Consider the following 16,933-nt stretch of genomic DNA (forward strand, 5'->3'; position numbering starts at 1 on the left):
TGTGAGGGCAGCAAGACTAGGTTCAAGGATAGCTGCAGCCTGGACTGGGTGTGGGCAGCTCTGAAAACTGATGGATACACATCATCTTTGTCTGTTACCCTTAGGGCTGAGAGAGGAACTAGGCCCTGGCAGAGTGGAAGGGCTACGCAAAAGCAGAAGCCAGTCACTCACAGGGTGCGATGCCAATCAGTGTCTTCCTGTGGGTCATAGCCCTGGTACCAAGTCTCACCCCTGAAGGGAAGGAGGAGGCCCAGCCAGGTCTGGGGAACAGGCCCTGTGGTTTGGGGTGTTGATGTCAGCATCAAGTCAGGCTCAGCCACATGAGGCTCTGGATTCAATTAGTGGCTGCTGAGGGATATGGAAGAGGGAGGAGGTGGATGGTGGGTCATGTGTGGCAGTAGGTGGTAGCACTGGGCCTGGGTGGGGCCCCTTTCTACTGAGGCTGCAGTGGTGGCGGTGGCGGCAGCAGCCCAGGTGGATTTCCTGTAGGCCTGGGTTCTATTAGGACAGTAGGCGTGGCGAGGCTGCCCCTCTCAGCAGCCTCATCAAAGGGGCCTTTGTGGGCCTGTGGGGCACTACTGAAGAGCGAGGACTGCAGAGTAAATGTTTTTGCTGCAAAGCAAACCTGGCCTAGAGGGATGGCAGGATGGCGTGGCAAGACCTAGAGAAGGGGGAGGAGCCCTCCAAGAAAGATATCCAGATCATGCCATCGATAGTGGGGACCAGGCCAAGATGCCAGCCTCCACTGAAGGTAATTCTACGAGCATGAGGCCAGATGGATGTGGGCAGGAAGGATATGGGCTCTTCTCACAAGGAAACTCACATTCCAAGCCTCACGATCTCCTTTAGGGAAGAGGAGAAGCACATCCCATGCGAGACACAGTAACAGCTTATAGTGGCAAGATGGATGGGGTCCTAACACCTGCTTCCTGGTCTAGAGTGAGCTGAGCAGCCGCAGGGAGGAGCTTTTACCCTGTTGCTACAAAGAGCAGGACCTGCAGTTTACCCACACTTCCATACCTTCTTCACAGACACAGCACCTCAGTACACCCAAGAGCAAGGGACATGAGGCAGGCATTTGTCCTCAACTCCTGAACCAAAGCTGCTCTTCAGTAGGTAGGGGCTTTGCAGGTAGGGGCTCCTGCTGTCATGCACCTCACCCGTTGAACCTGGGATCTGGTACACGGAAAATGCTGGGACAGCCTCTGCATGGCAGCCCGAGCCTTCCACACGGCATGAGGAAGCCTGGCAATGCTTTGCCACCCTGCATGGTGCAAGCATCCTTATAGACACTCTAGAAATGATGAGGGAAGCGCAGAGATGGGGACCATGCAAAGGCCCTGGCAGAGTTTTGTGGGGAAAGGCACGTGCCTGACCCTTGGGCCCTGTAGCTCTTGTGAGCACACACTGTTCTGCCTTAACTAAGATGGAAACTCTGTAACAGAGAGATGGGTGGTAAGGAGACACAGCTGCCAACCTCCCCCATGGCTGTGTCCAGAGTTGGCACTCTATAAACTTTCCATCTTCACACATGGGGGAGGGGTCTGCGTTACCATATGCCTGGGAGAACCCAGGGACCTACCACCTCTCTGAACAGTCTGGATCCTGGCGTGTGCCAATGTCCACCAGGTTTGTGGAGGCTGAAGAGTCCTAGCTCCCTTGCCAAGGGTGTCAGCTTGCCAGGGCATAGGCCAGGACTGGGGGACAGAGGGAAGGAATGCTGGCCTGGCCGCCCATCTGGGAGTAATTTGACAAATTCCAGTCCTTGTTGGTCCTTCGAGGCTATTCTTAACTGCTGTAATTACAGGGTCAGTCCTGGCCAGTGGCACCATGGGGTCTGGGCATAGTTAACTCTTCCAGGGGCCATTCTAAGGCTAGACAGGAGATGCCCTGCCTGCGGGGGAGGAATACTCATTTCACTACCACGGAGAGTAGAGCCCGATCAGCCAGAAGTGGTAGGTGAAGAGTACTGGACTGAGGGTGCCAGAGGCCCCCCCCCAGCACCTCTGCTGGAGGCCTGTAGGAAACAGGTCATCTGGTTTGAGTATGTCTGCAAGATAAGACGCTAGGAAGGACAGTGCCAGGCCTGGAGTAGATAGACAAGTCAAACTCTGGTTGTGCAGCCCCAAGACCTAGCACCTCTGTGTCCTCCAGGGCAGGACCACCCTGATGATACCTTTCTTGAGACCCAGCCCCTGACCTTGAATATGCCTCAGCACTGCCTTCTTCATTCTAAGTAGATATCGCCAAGCCAGGCATGGCGGCACACTCCTTTAATCCCAACATTCGGGAGGCAGAGGCAGGTGGATCTCTGCATTTGAGGACAGCCTGGTTTACAGAGTGAGCTCCAGAACAGCCAGGGCTACACAGAGAAACCCGTCTCAACAAACAAAACAAAAACCCTGGCCTCTCTCTCCCTGCCCATTAGAGGGTGGGAGGTAAAGTGTCTCACTCCCTGACCACACCTCGTTCTCTGAGGGCATAAATAACACTACTTCCCCAAGCATTTCCTGACCCCTGATGTAATGCTCTTGTTTCTGGGCCTTTGAGAAGCCCCTTGCCCCTCTGAGATTCAGGTTCTTCAGTTCTGAAACATCCCAGAAAGGATAGGCTGAACACGATAGCTAAGGGCAGGAAGCCTTTCCTGGATCTAGTATTCCCTAGTCAATCTACCCAGAAGGGTTTCTGGACAGCCCTTCCATTAGTCACAGCTATGGCTTCAGAGCTGGGACTGAGTCCCTCCCTCCTTCCCCTGCAGCCATGCCTGGCAAAGTCTCTGATCCTCTTGGAACTTCCATCTCCTTAGCTATTCTTGATGGCCACGCAGACTGAATAGAGTGCTTATCCTAAGTGCCAGCGTGCTAGTGACTGGTTTATAAGCCATCACAGACCAAGGCCATTTCCCCACAAAGCTGCTTGGCCTGGCCAGGGATTCTACCAGGCAGAGTCATAAACTTTCTTCCACACTGTTCTGGGAGTCAGGGAGGGAAGGGTGTGAGTATGAAGTACACGTTTCCCTCCTGTGCTGACTGGGAACATATGTGAGGCAGGTCTCAAGCAAGCTGCTTACACAAATGTCAGTGGACTCCAAGTCCACATGTAGCTGCCACACACACAGGCAAACAGCCGTGCGCCCCAGCATCTCATATCTTATACCCGTTAGTGTCTCTCTTCCTGCCACAACCTCAAGTATCCTTGGGCCCTCAGCTCCATGCGAACATCCACAGCAAAAATCAAGCCCATTCCTGCCACCTGTACCCCGGTGATACATTTTCAAGGTCATAACCCTTACCCTAAGTTTAAAAACACACTTAAATGAACCCCTAGACAGTGAAGTGTGCCCCATGGCCAGGAGACTACTACTTTCCTGACAGAGCCCCAATTGGACTGCCTCAGCACCACCTGCTGGTGAAGCTGGGGACCCTGGAGGGCTGGACCCAGGCTAGCCCAGGCTCAGCATCTGCCACACTCCAGTGATCAGCCAACCTCAATGTCAGGGGGCACCACTAGTAGCCACTTGGGACACCTTCTAGACACTTGGCTCCCGGCTCCCAGCCTGCCAAAATTCCTACCCAGGTGAGGTGTCCAGGGTGACGGAGGCCAGGGCACTGCTGAAGAGGCGGGTATCCCAGAGCTTCGCTTCTCGCTCACGCATCTGTGGGAAGTCAGAGCAAGCAAGGCTCAGAGGGATCTCCCTGCTCCCGGAAGCCAGTGCATGAGGGCACAGCCTGGCATGGCCACTACCCCAGAGCAGAAAGGAGTCATGGCAGAGGGAGAGTTTGGGTTTCATATCCTGCCCTGCCCCTTTAAGAACTTTTAGGTGACAAGGGACAAGGGGCGTTTCCCTCCATGGACTCTGGTCCCTATGGGGCCTGCCATAGCTCCCGGGGTCAAGCTTAGCTACTGCAAATGGAATCTGCCAGTTTTCTAAGGCCTTCAGTTCCCTGGGGCCCTGAGACCTAGCTGCACAGTCAGGCCGTATATGGACAGGCCTGTAACTGGCTGTCTGCATCCCACCTTCCAATGGCCTCACCCAACGTTCTTGGAGCAAGGGCCTAAAGGACTAGACAAGCCCCTGCTGGCAGTACCATGAGTGCTGAAGGAACCACTACCTGGTTGAATCCAGTGGACACAAGGTGCTCTTGAATGCCTGTCCATGCCAGCCGGATGTCTCTGTTGTTCTCATGAGCCTGTGTGCTCTGCAAAAGACAAGAAACAGCACTGAGACACCAGGGCCCCCTGCTGGGGTCAAGGATCTCTTGAATGGCTGGCAGCTGGATGTTCTGTGCCTACTTGTCTGAGCATCCACAGAGAACAGGAGAGGTCCTGAAGGCCACATGAATCATAGGAAAAGCCTTGCCTCCACCTTTGAGAGCATCCCTGCATGCAGGAAATGGCAGGCTCAGGTTCATTCTCCCTCCTCCTGAGAGGACCGGTGTGGGGGGCCAAAGGCAGCAGACCTTCTCACCTCTGTAGGTGCCCTAAGAAAGCTGATGGCTAAAGGCTGCCATTCTGGGGCTGTATGAACCTAGGGAATGCACATCCTCTACAGAGCTTATTCTTCTCACTTGTAAACAAGGCTTCAGTGCCTGAGCCACCCGCTCCTTGGGGCTGCCTAGAGGATCAACCGAGAAGAGCACACAGAAGGACTGGGCCTTGAGAAAAGCCCCATGCAAATCATAGGATTAGGAGGATTATTTCTGACTCCTGTCACTGCCAGTAGGCCCGGTAGGGAGGGCCTGGGGCCAAGCTCTGGGTAACATTCTGGAGAGGGTAAAGCAGTGCCCCTGGTGGCCCTTCAGGGTGTTGGAGCATCTGACAGACAGGAAAGCTGGAGGGCCCAAGAAAGGAAGAAGTTCACACAAAAGGCGGAGCAAATGGCCCTGTCCCCCTTGGGCCCTGGCAGGAGGGAGTCCAGGGGCCAGAGGAAATGCAAACAGCTCTCTCCCAGTCACCCTGGCCCCTAGAGCCTGAGACAAGGACCCTGTTACCAAAAATAGCTCACCCAAATGTGGCCAGCCTCCTCCAAACTTCCCACGATCTTGTCCTTGGGAATGAATGAGGGAGGGAAGCATCTTGGAGAAGCTGGCCCTGGGCCCCCTCCCCAGCACGCAGAGGCTGATCCCAGCGTGGGAGACCACTGGAAATGCTACGCCTGTCCTTCAAGGGGCTTTTCCCACTGTTCCCACCCACCCGGCCACAGTGACACAGGAAGTTGGAGTTGGAGCCTGAGAACTAAGGTCCCACACATCTCTCTCCACATAAGAGGGGCTGTGGGGTCAGGACAAGGGTCGAGCCGTTGGCCAGCCCCACCACTGACATGCTATTATGGATCACAAGTGTTGTTTGAGCTCCTTCTCCTTCACTAGTGTGCAGAATCCCTTGTGAATCCCTTGCGGGAAAACTGGATGGTTCGTAACTGGTTTGCGTTTCGCTCACTTACTCATATTTAACAAACGTGAGGCTTCAAATGGGCATAGAGCTGTGCTAGGAGCTAACAGTGGGGTAGGACAGGGTTCAAAGACCAGCAGTGTGAATATGCTGTGCTAGGAGCTGGAGACAGGAGAACAAAGCAGGTCCTAAGTCCATGGAACATTTGCACACCAGGAGGCTAACCAGACTAAAGGGAGCAACTCCACTGCCTGTCTATTAAGTGCCACAGAGGAGCAAAATGAAGGTTATAAGAGAAAGCCAACTCAGACTGCCTGCGTGAAGACCCAGTCTTGTGTCTACTGCTCCTGACCCTGGATGAGTTCACTTTCTTCATCTATGACAAGCACAAAGACATCTTCCCTAGACATCTACTGCAAGGACTGAGTTAAAATCTGCTAAATGCTCAGCGCTGTACTTGTATTTTACTGTTTGATTTTTTTTTTTTTTTTTCACGGGGGTGGGGGAGGGCACATGTTTTTTTGAGACAAGGTCTTGCCTGTAGTATGGGTTGGTCTTGAACACTTGATTTTCTGCTGCAGCCTCCTCAGTGCTGGGTTTATATGTTTACAGATGTGTACCATCACACTCAGCTGCAAATATGGTACAAGGTAACAGGGCACAGAATGTATCTGAAAACACTATAAATGATGTTTTGTTTGTGCTAGAATGAAGAATCTACATAAAGCTAGCACTGCAGAGACTGGAAGGGAATTTCTCCAGGGGGTGGATGATTTCTTCAGCAACTACAGCTGAAGAACCAGCAGATACTTGGTTCCTGGCTCCCTCTCCTTCTTCCCAGCTCTATATGTGAAACAGGGAGTCACTATATAAGTCATGATGACACGACCACTACCCTCCTCTTCAGCTAGCATCCTGATATTAAGGGGTTGTTAGAAATCGCTTGTCCAAAAGACATATAAAGGGGCCAGTCCCAACTTCTCCTGCCCCTAATTAAGGTCTTGAGTCCCCACCACTGACGTCCATCATTGTTCAAACCTCAAGAGCCTTAAGTTGCTCAGAGGTTAAGGGTACTGACCTCTTTTCCAGAGGACCCAGATTTGGTTCCCACAGCCCATGTGGCAGCTCACGGCCATCTGTAATCTAGTCACACTTACATACAAGACATCACTCATACAAACACAGAGAAATACTTTAAAAATAAGGCAGTTGCTGCTCCTCTGGATTAGCAATGACTTCAGGACCTTGCTTGCCCCTACCCTAGGCTTTGGCTTAAGGAACAGCAGAGAGAGTCGAGGGGGCACTCAGAGAGACTGTTGGGCCCTAGGCCAGTGACAGTTGTTTAGGAGGCTAACACAGAAGTTCACTTGAATCTGGCCAGACTCAGCTACGTAGTAAGTTCAAGACAAGTCTAGGCTACATGAGGCCCTGTCTCAAAAACAAAAACCAGCCTGGTGGTGATGGTGGTGGTACACACCTTTCTTTAATCCTAGTACTCACGAGGCAGAGACAAGTGGATCTCTGAGCTGAAGGCCAGCCTGGACACAGAGCCAGTTCCAGGACAGACAGCCGTACAGAGAACCCTGTCTTGAAAAAAATTAAAACTAAGTAGGGGTATAAAATACAGTAGGGAGCCACCCAAGGTCACTTGCTCCAAGACCAAGTGCCTAGTCACAGGTCGAAGTTGATAGGAGAGAGTACAACTCTAGTGGTACGTGCAGCCTCCAGTCTCTGGGGACAGTGGGGTTCAGATGAGGAGAGGCCCAGAAAAGGCACAGGTAGGATGCAGGGCAGTACACTGTACCCCACCCCCACCTTGATTCCTGTTAGACAGGAAGGGGGAACTCAGAGAAAGCACTTTCAGAAGGAGTCTCGCTGAGCTGGCCCCTCAGCTCACACCACCCTGGCCGCCAGCCTCGGTTTTCCTAATAGAAGCCAGGTGTGGGCCAGATGCCCTGGGCGGAAGTTGGGGGGAGGCAGGGACAGTTGGAGGGCAGCATTCCAGGCCTGCTGCTGCCCCCGCATTGCATAGAGCCTCAGAGCCAAGCACAGGCACCATCCTGGCGTCCAGAGGAGCTGCCCACGCTCTTCCCAGATCTCCTGGCTGAAGCCCCTCTAGGGGGCTCCTCCAGGCTCCCCCTACCCCTTAATCCTCAACGCTTGTCTGCCTGCTGGTATTCTTCAACAACTTGGAGCCCCTTGGCTAGCAGCCACACCAGCTCCACCTCAGCCTCACTCACAGACCACCTCTGTGGGGTGTTAGGGAGGCGTAGGAGGGGAGGAAAAGGGGAGGGGACTGGAGAGAAGGCAGGCTGGAAAGAGGCCACTGCAAAGGGGAATGGAGAAAGAAAACACGAAAGGGTTTGGCCCAGTGTGATAGCCAGTAGGCATGAGTGCAGGTGCTTTGTGTTGTGCCCTCAAACCCTGGGCAAGTCACCCTGAGAAGGGACTTCTATCTCACCTTAAAACAGATCTGGGGACCTTTAAAGCTTGGGGATCAAAGCCTACCAGGCAAGGCCTACACCAACCTGAGATTCAAATAACCCTGTGGGATGAGATCAGCAGCCTCTCCAGGGACATGAGGCTGAAGTGTGGCCAGCTGCTCTCTGCAATTCTATCAAATGGGGCCTCTTTCGGCAAAATGTACCATGTGAATAGATTTTTGAGGATGAAGGGATGCCCCAGGCTATCCTCAACTTCCTATGGGGAACTAGTCCTCAGAACAGGAGGAAGACTATTGCGATGGGCCTAGGTCTTCACTAGGAAACAGGATTGTGCACTATACTTTCCTGGGGAAAAAGCCTCATCACAGTCTAGTTCTTTTAAGAAACACAAATCCCTGGGACTGAAAAGATGGCTCAGCTGTCAAGAGCACTGGCTACTTATCTAAAGGACCCAACAGGGGTTTGATTCCCAGCACCTACATGGTGACTCACAACTCTCTGTATTCAGATTCCAGAGGATCTGATACTCTCTTTTGGCCTACAAAGGCACAAAGCATGCACGTGGTGCCACAGACATATGTGTAAAATGCTCATGTCCATAAAATAAAAGTTGTTGGGTTTTTTTTAAAAACTATCCTTTTACAAAAAAAAAGAAAAAGAAAAAGAAATAGAAGTCCTAGAGTTGGTTCAGGGGTTAAATGTGCATGATTCTCTTGCAGAGGAGCCCAGTTTGGTTTGCACTACCCACATTAGGCAGCTCACAACTGTCTGTAACTCTAGGTCCAGAGGATCCAATGCCATGACCTCTGCAGGCACCAAACTCACATAACTAGCCCTTACCCAGACACACATGCAGATACATAATTCAGAATAATAAAAGTTGGTGCTGGAGACATGGCTCTTGCAGAGGACCAGGGTTTAATTCCCAGCACCCACATGACAGCTCACAGTCATTTGTAACTTCAGTTCCAAGGGAACGCAATGGCCACTCCTAGCCTCTATGGGCACTGCATGCATGAGGTATACGCATACATGCAAGCAAAATAACATATATATATATATATATATATATATATATATATATATATATATATAATAAAAATATATTTTAATATACAATAAAAGTATATATTTTTTAAGATAGAGTTTCTCTGTGTAGCCTTGGCTGTCCTGGAACTCACTCTGTAGACCAGGCTGGCCTCAAACTCAGAAATCCGCCTGCCTCTGCCTCCCAAGGGCTGGGATTAAAGGCGTGTGCCATCACTGCCCTGCAATATTTTTTTTTTTTAAAAAGGAAAGAAATATAAAACTACCAAGTATGGTGGAACACACCTTTAATCCTAGTACTCAGGAGGCAGAAGCAGGTGGATTGCCTAAGTTTAAGGCATACACAGACTGACAGGGCAACATAGTGAGGCTGTCTCAAGAGAGAAAGAGAGAGAGAAAGAAAGAGGGAGGCCAGAAAAGATGGCTCAGCAGTTAAGAGTGCTTCCTGTTCTTCCAGAGGATCTGAGCCGAGTTCCCAGCACCCACATCAGGTGGCTCCCAGCTACCTGCAACTCCAGCTCCAGGCATCCAGTCTCCTGCTCTGTCTTCAGTGGACGTGTGTGTGTGTGTGTGTGTGTGTGTGTGTGTGTGTGTGTGTATTTGTACGCACACGCACCATCTGTCTGTCTCTGTCTCTCTCTTACATATACCACACAAAATAATAAATCTTGAAAGAGAGAGGAAATAAAAATAGAAATTCAGTGGTCACACCACCTACCTAAAACTGTCTAGTGGCTTCCCAACAGGCCTTTTGTATGGACAGCCTGCCTCTCTTCTGGACCTTTCAGATGATCTAGAACAAGCTCTTGTCTCCCCTCTGTACCCCTAAGATGACTTCTAGAACACTCTTCCCACCTCAGTCCCTCTGCTTATGGCCTCATGGAAAACTAAGTCCAAATCTGTAAGCCAGTTTCTCAGGACAAACACTAAGCCCTCTCAAACAGAGAAACCTTCAACAATCATCAGGGACAAGGCCATATGTGTGGCTAGCTGACTGCTGCCTACAGGGTCTCAGTCCGAGAAATAAATGACGGACTCTCCAGAGGCCCTATGCCTGCTGCCTCATTTGGAAATCATGACAATGTGGGCTTCAGGCACCAAGTAAACAGAGAATATAACAAAATACCTACAGTCCTCAGATCTTGCAGGAATGGGACATCAGTCCATCCCATGGCTCACTAAAAGACCTAGATACAGAAAGTGATGAATTGCGGATTCTTTCTGACTCCTAAGTAGCTGGTCTCTGCTGACCATGCTGAGAAAAGAAAAGATGGGTACCAAAGAAGGGGAGGGAGCTGAAATCTCAAATTACATTCCTGCAGTCAGGGAATGCCTCCTGTAGCACAGGAATGCCAGTCTGTAGGCAGGCTGGCTGGGTCTCACCCTGTGATCAAAGCTAGGCCTGTCCAAGGACCCAGGCATCAGGCCTTTGCACTCAGAACTCCCAGCAGCAGCAGCAGCAGCAGCAGCAGCTGTTGCCACCACCAGGTCCCTCCATGTACTGGACTGTGTGGTCAGAATCCTGGGTAAGGGTGTTTACCTACCAGCACTGTGCACATAACTCACCTGAGAAGCCTGGGTTCTTGCTCTGGGGTCAAAGATCCGAAGCTGCTTGTCCTAAGTGAAGAAGAGAGAAAGAAACAAATGATACAGTTAACCTGAGGGTTGCTACGGGCCAGCCTGCCCTCACACTACAGGCTCTTATCAGCTGGTCCTACATTACACAGTCAGCCTCCACAGACCAGAGGTTTCTGCCTTCTTACCTGGAGGGCAGGTCCCTTCCTGCCCAGACTCCCAGAAGATTAAATTTAGCAACAACACTCCACCTTCTTAATCACTATTATCTGCCAGGTATGTCACATGTGCAGCTTCTCACAGCCTTTCTGTTTTGTCTTTCTTTCTTTTATCTTTTATCTTTTTTCTTTTTTTCTGTTTTTGGTGTTTGTTTGTTTGTTTGTTTTTGAGACAGGTCTTATGTGATGCTGTCACTTCTGCACGTAAAGAACTTCATTGAGGTTGGAGAGATGATTCAGTTGATACTGCCTGCCATGCAAGCATGAGGACCTGAGTTTAGACCCCAGCGCTTACATAAAACCAGTGCATCTGTAAGCCTAGCCATAGGGGTATGAAGATGGAACAGGAGGACACTCAAATCTCAGTGCTAGCCAATCTACCCAAAACAAAGAGACCCAGGTTCTATAAGAGACAACGTCTCACAAAATACAGTGGGGGAGGGCTAGCCATCTCTCCAGCCCAGATTAAAAAATTTCTAAACATAAAAAAAGCTAATCTCTCCTAAGCATCCTTTCAGCGTACTAACTGATCAAGATTACCTGGGGCTTGGATGGAAAAAAAAAAAGACAAAAATCTATAACAAATAAAACACTCATGTCCCATATACAACTCCTATTTCTGCAAGATGGTCTGTGTGTCTGCATGCTGTCTACATGCCCAAGCACAAAACTGGGATATATGCCTGGCAGTAGTAAAGCCCAGACCTAGCATGCAAACATTCAAAAGTCCCTGGATTCAACCACAGAATAAAAAAACAATTCAGTGGAGTTTGTGTACACTTTTTATAGGTTTGGCCATAGTAAACTGTTAGGTGCCAAGAGGTCACTGAAGATAACGTGCCATGGTGTGAGCCTGCTATGGTTACAATACATATACATCTTCATCTGAGTGATCACGCTCTTACACACTTTTGGAGTTAAGCAAAGAGAAAAGACCAAGCACTGAGTCAATGCAGGGTGAGGGGTGAGAACGTGGAGGCTGGCCAGCATTTCCTTTCTATATTTTAGTATAGCTCAACTTTGTTTCCATCAACACAGATTTTTTGTTTCCATCAACACATTTTTCATATTTTGAAAAATGATACTCACACTTACAAATTTAAAACATTACCACTGCATCAGCACCAAGGAAATGAAATGCTTAGTTATAAATCTTACAAAGTAAGTATCCATAAAACAAGAAGCGAGCTACAAAGCACCGACAGAAGAAACCAAAGCTAGAAACTATTGATTGGATAGTCCATTTTTATGGATATAAAATCAGTTTGGGTGAGTAAAGCTATTGCTGTCCAAGCTGGAAGACCTGAGTTTGGGTCACTAGTACCCCATAGGAAACCAGGTACAGCAATCTGTAATCCAAGCACCAGAAGGTGGAGGCAGAAAGATCCAAGAGAAGCCGGGTGGTGGTGGCGCACGCCTTTAATCCCAGCACTTGGGAGGCAGAGGCAGGCGGATTTCTGAGTTCGAGGCCAGCCTGGTCTACTGAGTGAGTTCCAGGACAGCCAGGACTACACAGAGAAACCCTGTCTCAAAAAACCAAAAAAAAAAAAAAAAAAAAAAAAAAGAGGCTCACTGGCTAACCAGATTAGCCAATTGGTAAGCTTCAGGCTCACTGATACAGACAGTGATGGATGGGCTGAGCACAGTGGTACATGCCCATCATCCCAGCACTCAGGAGAGAGAGAGGCAGATGGACCTCTATGAGCTAAAGGCTAGCCTAGTCTACACAGTGAGCTCCAGGTCAGCTGGGATGGTTTGTATATGCTTGGCCCAGGGAGTGACACTATTAGGAGGTGTGGTCTTGTTGGAGTAGGTGTGTCACTTAAGACCCTCATCCTAGCTGCCTGGAAGTCAGTCTTCCACTAACAGACGTTAGATGAAGATATAGAACTCTCAGCAATGCCTTTGCCATGCCTGCCTAGATGCTGCCATGTTCCCACCTTGATGATAATGGACTGAACCTCTGAAACTGTAAGCCAGCCCCAATTAAATGTTATCCTTTATAAGACTTGCCTTGGTCAGGGTGTCTGCTCACAGCAGAAAAACTCTAAGATACCAGCCAAGGCTACATAGTGAGACCCCATATAAATAAATAAAATAGGGTAAAAGAGTGGTGAGATGGCTCAGCAGATAAAGGTACTTGCCATGGATCCTGGTTGGGCTTTTAGTCAACTTAACACAAGCAAGAATTATATGGGAAGAACTACCTCGTTTGAGAAAAGTTGCCCATCAGATTTCCTGTAGGTAATTCTATAGGGCATTCTCTTGAATAATGATTCTTGTGGGAGGGCCCACCTCACTGGGGATGGTGCCACCTCTGGGTACGTGGTCCTGGATGGTGTAAGAAAGCAGGCTGAACAAGCCAGGAAGAGCAAGCCAGGAAGCAAGCAACCTCTTCTAGGGCTTCTGTGATAGTCCCTGCCCTGAGTCATGCTCCTGAGTTCCCTCAGTGATGACAGTGACCCACAAGTGAGCCACGTCCTCTCAAGCTGCTTTTACAGGTGGTGTTTTACCACAGCAATAGCAACCCTAACTAAGATATTGTGTAAGCCTGAAAGAGAAAACTGATAGACTCCATAAAGTCATCCTCTTACCTACCCAGACTGTAGACCAGGCTGGCTTTCAACTTGGAGAAATCTCTCTGCCTCTGCCTCAGGACTGCTGGGATTAAAAGCATGTACCATGCCTGGTCTTTTTTTTTTTTTTTTTTTAAGTTAAAAAAAAAAAAAAAAGGGTTGTGGGCAGTGAAATGCTGACTCAGTGGTTAAGAGCTCTTATTGCTGCCAAGGAGGACCAGGTTCAATTCCCAACACCCATAGTGGTTCACAACCACTACTGACTCCAATTGCAGAGGTCCATCACCCTCTTCCAACCTCCATGACCACCAAGCATGCTCTTGGTGTTTATACAAATATGCAGGCAAAACACTTACACATAAAAGAAAATGAACATATCTTGGTGGGAAAAGGAGACTGCAATAGAGAAAGCCACCAACATCCGTCTGCACGGACTGCACATCCCTCTCCGACATGGAGACACACCAGCCAACAACCTCATGAAGATCGGAGTTCAGCGTCTAATAATTTATTGCTAGCTATATAATTGTAACAACGTATCCCACTAATGCAAACAGTAATGAGGAGAAGCCAGCATGAGATGTGCTGGTAATTCCAGCACTAAGGAAGCAAAGGCAGGCAGCTCTCCAAGAGGTCAGCTGGTCTATGTAGCCAGTTCCAGGTCAGCCAGGAATACATGGTAAGAACCCAAGTCAAAACAAATCATCTTGCCGGGCAGTGGTAGCGCACGCCTTTAATCCCAGCACTTGGGAGGCAGAGGCAGGTGGATTTCTGAGTTCAAGGCCAGCCTGGTCTACAGAGTGAGTTCCAGGACAGCCAGGGCTACACAGGGAAACCCTGTCTCAAGAAAACAAAAGAAAAAGAAAAAAACCAAAAAACCAAACATATTAATAAATGAATAAAAGTTAGACCAAATGGAAGGGAAGCTGAGTTAACGCTTGTTCTGTACATAGCTGGAGCCTGTGCTTGAGATGGAACAATGAGCAGCCAATTCCAGTAAGGACAAAGTTCATGGCGAAGGGCTGCAGTCTCCAACCGGAGCACTCACAAAACAGCCCAGAAGAAACCTGAGTTGAAGCTCAAAAGACAAGCATAAGACGAGGTGGAAAATCACATCACGATGCTGAGATAGGCTTGCTGGTGTGTGGTGTGAGGGGAAAGACACACAATGAAGCAGACAGAGGAGATGGAGGGGCAGTGGGCAGAACAGAGCTACAGGAGGCACACAGTGGCTAGACAGGGAACCCAGGCCTGCTAGGGCAGACAGGGAGGCCCAAGAGTCTTCTGGAAAAGCTTTCCCAACTGCACTTTGCTCTGCACCAGAGACAGTTCAGGGCTTGGGTCAGGGTTCCTGGGGCCATGTGACAACAGATGGAGGAGGAGGAGGAGGAGGAAGAGGAAGAGGAAGAAGAGGAGGAAGAGGAGAGGCAGAGTAAGAGCGAGCACAACCAGACACAGAAACAGGACAGAAGGACAGTGACAGCAAAGGACAGAGAACAGTGTAAGAGATTCAGGAACAGGGGTAACAGGTATGAGTTGCGTACAGGAGAGATGGGAGTTCCTAAATGGGAGAGCTAGAGAAAACACAACCCATTCAGTAGGGCTGGAGCTGCTGAGGAGAGCTAGACATCTACATTCAAATGCTAAGTCCACAACTGACAAGCTTTGTGACCAGTGCAAACCCAAGCCCACTGAGCAATGATCAGGTTCCAGCAGCTCCCCTTACAGGGAGGGCACTGGGCTTGGGAGTGCAACATTGTTTTTGGCATTCAACAAGCTCCACAAAACAAAAACAAAAACAAAAACAAAAACAAAAACAAAAACAAAAACAAAAAAAACCAAAACACTAAGTGTAGCAGTTTAAGGCCTGGGGGCAAACCAGCTTTAGAGTAGGCTGGCCCTGAGCTCATAGCAGGCCAAGCCTGGCGTCTGTGATGGTTGTGCGCCCTCTAGTGGCTTCTGGTTTCTTCTCTCGGTCATTAGTAGTTAGGATTAGCTCGCAGAGTGGAGGCTGAGCTGCCCTGCTTTAGCAGTGGTAAGACAGGACTCAGGCGCCTCTGATGGAAAATGTCATGCCCTTTAGGCCCAATCAGGCAGCACAAGCAGCGCCTGCAAAAAGCTGATAGTCCAAAGCCTGGTCTACCACCACTGGCAAGAGGAGCTCTGACTCTGTCTTATGGAGTGAGCTTACCTACCACTTCAACGCCACTCTGGACAACCTATGTAAGCCCATGGGCATCTCCACCTAGCCTGTGCTCATAAGGGGTAGCCTCCTACTCCAGGTACTATATTAGTAAAGCTAGTGCCTCCACCCAGGATCTCAAGATGCCTTCCTAGCAAAGGAAAGCAGAAGTGGGCACATAATCAAGGTACCTGCTGGTCCTAGCATGTGCTAGGGGCCAGCCTGCAAGATATGGTGCATCCGCACAGGTAGTACACCTAGGTCTGGAAAGGAGGGGAAGGAGCAGGGGTCATTTTATAAGCTCATAACTTTATTGTGCTATCTGCTTGGAAAAACAGAAATTTACAGTCGGGCAGTGGTGGCGCACACCTCTAATACCAGCCCTTGGGAGGCAGAGATAGGCGGATTCTGAGTTCGAGGCCAGCCTGGTCTACAGAGTGAGTTCCAGGACAGCCAGGGCTACACAGGGAAACCCTGTCTCGAAAAGACAAAACAAAACAAAACAACAACAACAAAAAAACAACAAAAAAAAAAAAAAAGAAAGAAAGAAAGAAAGAAAGAAAGAAAGAAAAATAAATAAATAAATCTGCTTGTCCTGGCAGCTTTGGGCTCTGGGTACAGAGAGGAAATGTCTCTGTGTAGGGACCCAGTGTGAGTCCCCTGGGTGTGGCTCTTTCCATCTAACTCTGTCTTGCAAGACACAGCAGGCCAGACACGGTGTCCACACCATCCGACATCGCCATCACTACCAGGCTATTCTTTATCTTTCCTGCTCAATTCTGGTGGCAAATGAGACTCAGAGGAGAAGGAGCTGGACCATCTCACCAGTGAGGGAGGAGCATAGAGGCTTCTCAAAAGAAGGAGAGGCTGGTCACTCCCTGTGATATGATGACATGTCACTCAGGTGACATATCATCAGGGCTGGTTACATGATTGGGATATTCACTTTGTCTGTAGCCAGGCCTCATCTTCTAGGATGAAGGTCAAGGTCATTTTCTGGGAAATGTCTTCCATCCTCTAGTATTAAGCCTGGAATAACTAACCAGAGTGTCTTGGTATTACATTTCAATCTCCAGAGCTCAAGTCAGCATCTGGAACCGACTGAGTAATGAACAATACCAGAAAGGATACGTGATAAAAGACTGCGAAATGTGCCTTCCAAAAAAATGGCAGACTGAATATAAAAATAAAGGAAGGAAGGACCCTTCAGTCTATGGACCCATGGGCCTGGGAGTACACAGGGCCTGGAGGCCTCATTCCTGCATTCCCTACTTCCCTCTGGCTCCATGGCCCTCATTCCTTTTATTATTCTCTGAGATAGAATTTTATATAGTCCAGACTGGCCTCAGACTCACAAAATGCTCCAGGCTGGCCTTGAACTCCTGACTTCGTAGCCTCTACCTCCTTAGTGTTAAGACTACAACAAGCATACACTATCATTTCCGGCTGCCATTTTTCATATGTCTCTTCAGGCCCTAATACTATCAAAAATGCAAAACA

The 16,933-nt window shown here is 49.3% G+C and overlaps 1 protein-coding gene across 2 annotated transcripts in view; it reads right to left on the reverse strand.

Annotated features, from left to right (window-relative positions):
• Coro7 (coronin 7) overlaps positions 1 to 16,933 on the reverse strand; it is a 52,408-nt gene that overhangs the window by 24,276 nt on the left and 11,199 nt on the right. For both annotated transcript variants that reach the window (XM_034507962.2, XM_034507963.2), the window contains exons 7-9: positions 10,449 to 10,499; positions 4,113 to 4,199; positions 3,573 to 3,655 (exon numbers count right to left, since the gene is read on the reverse strand). In XM_034507962.2, the coding sequence (XP_034363853.1) occupies positions 3,573 to 3,655; positions 4,113 to 4,199; positions 10,449 to 10,499 (221 nt within the window). The remainder of the gene's footprint in view (positions 1 to 3,572; positions 3,656 to 4,112; positions 4,200 to 10,448; positions 10,500 to 16,933) is intronic.

This window comes from Arvicanthis niloticus, chromosome 6 (assembly GCF_011762505.2).
Source record: "Arvicanthis niloticus isolate mArvNil1 chromosome 6, mArvNil1.pat.X, whole genome shotgun sequence".
Classification (NCBI taxonomy): Eukaryota; Metazoa; Chordata; class Mammalia; order Rodentia; family Muridae; genus Arvicanthis; species Arvicanthis niloticus.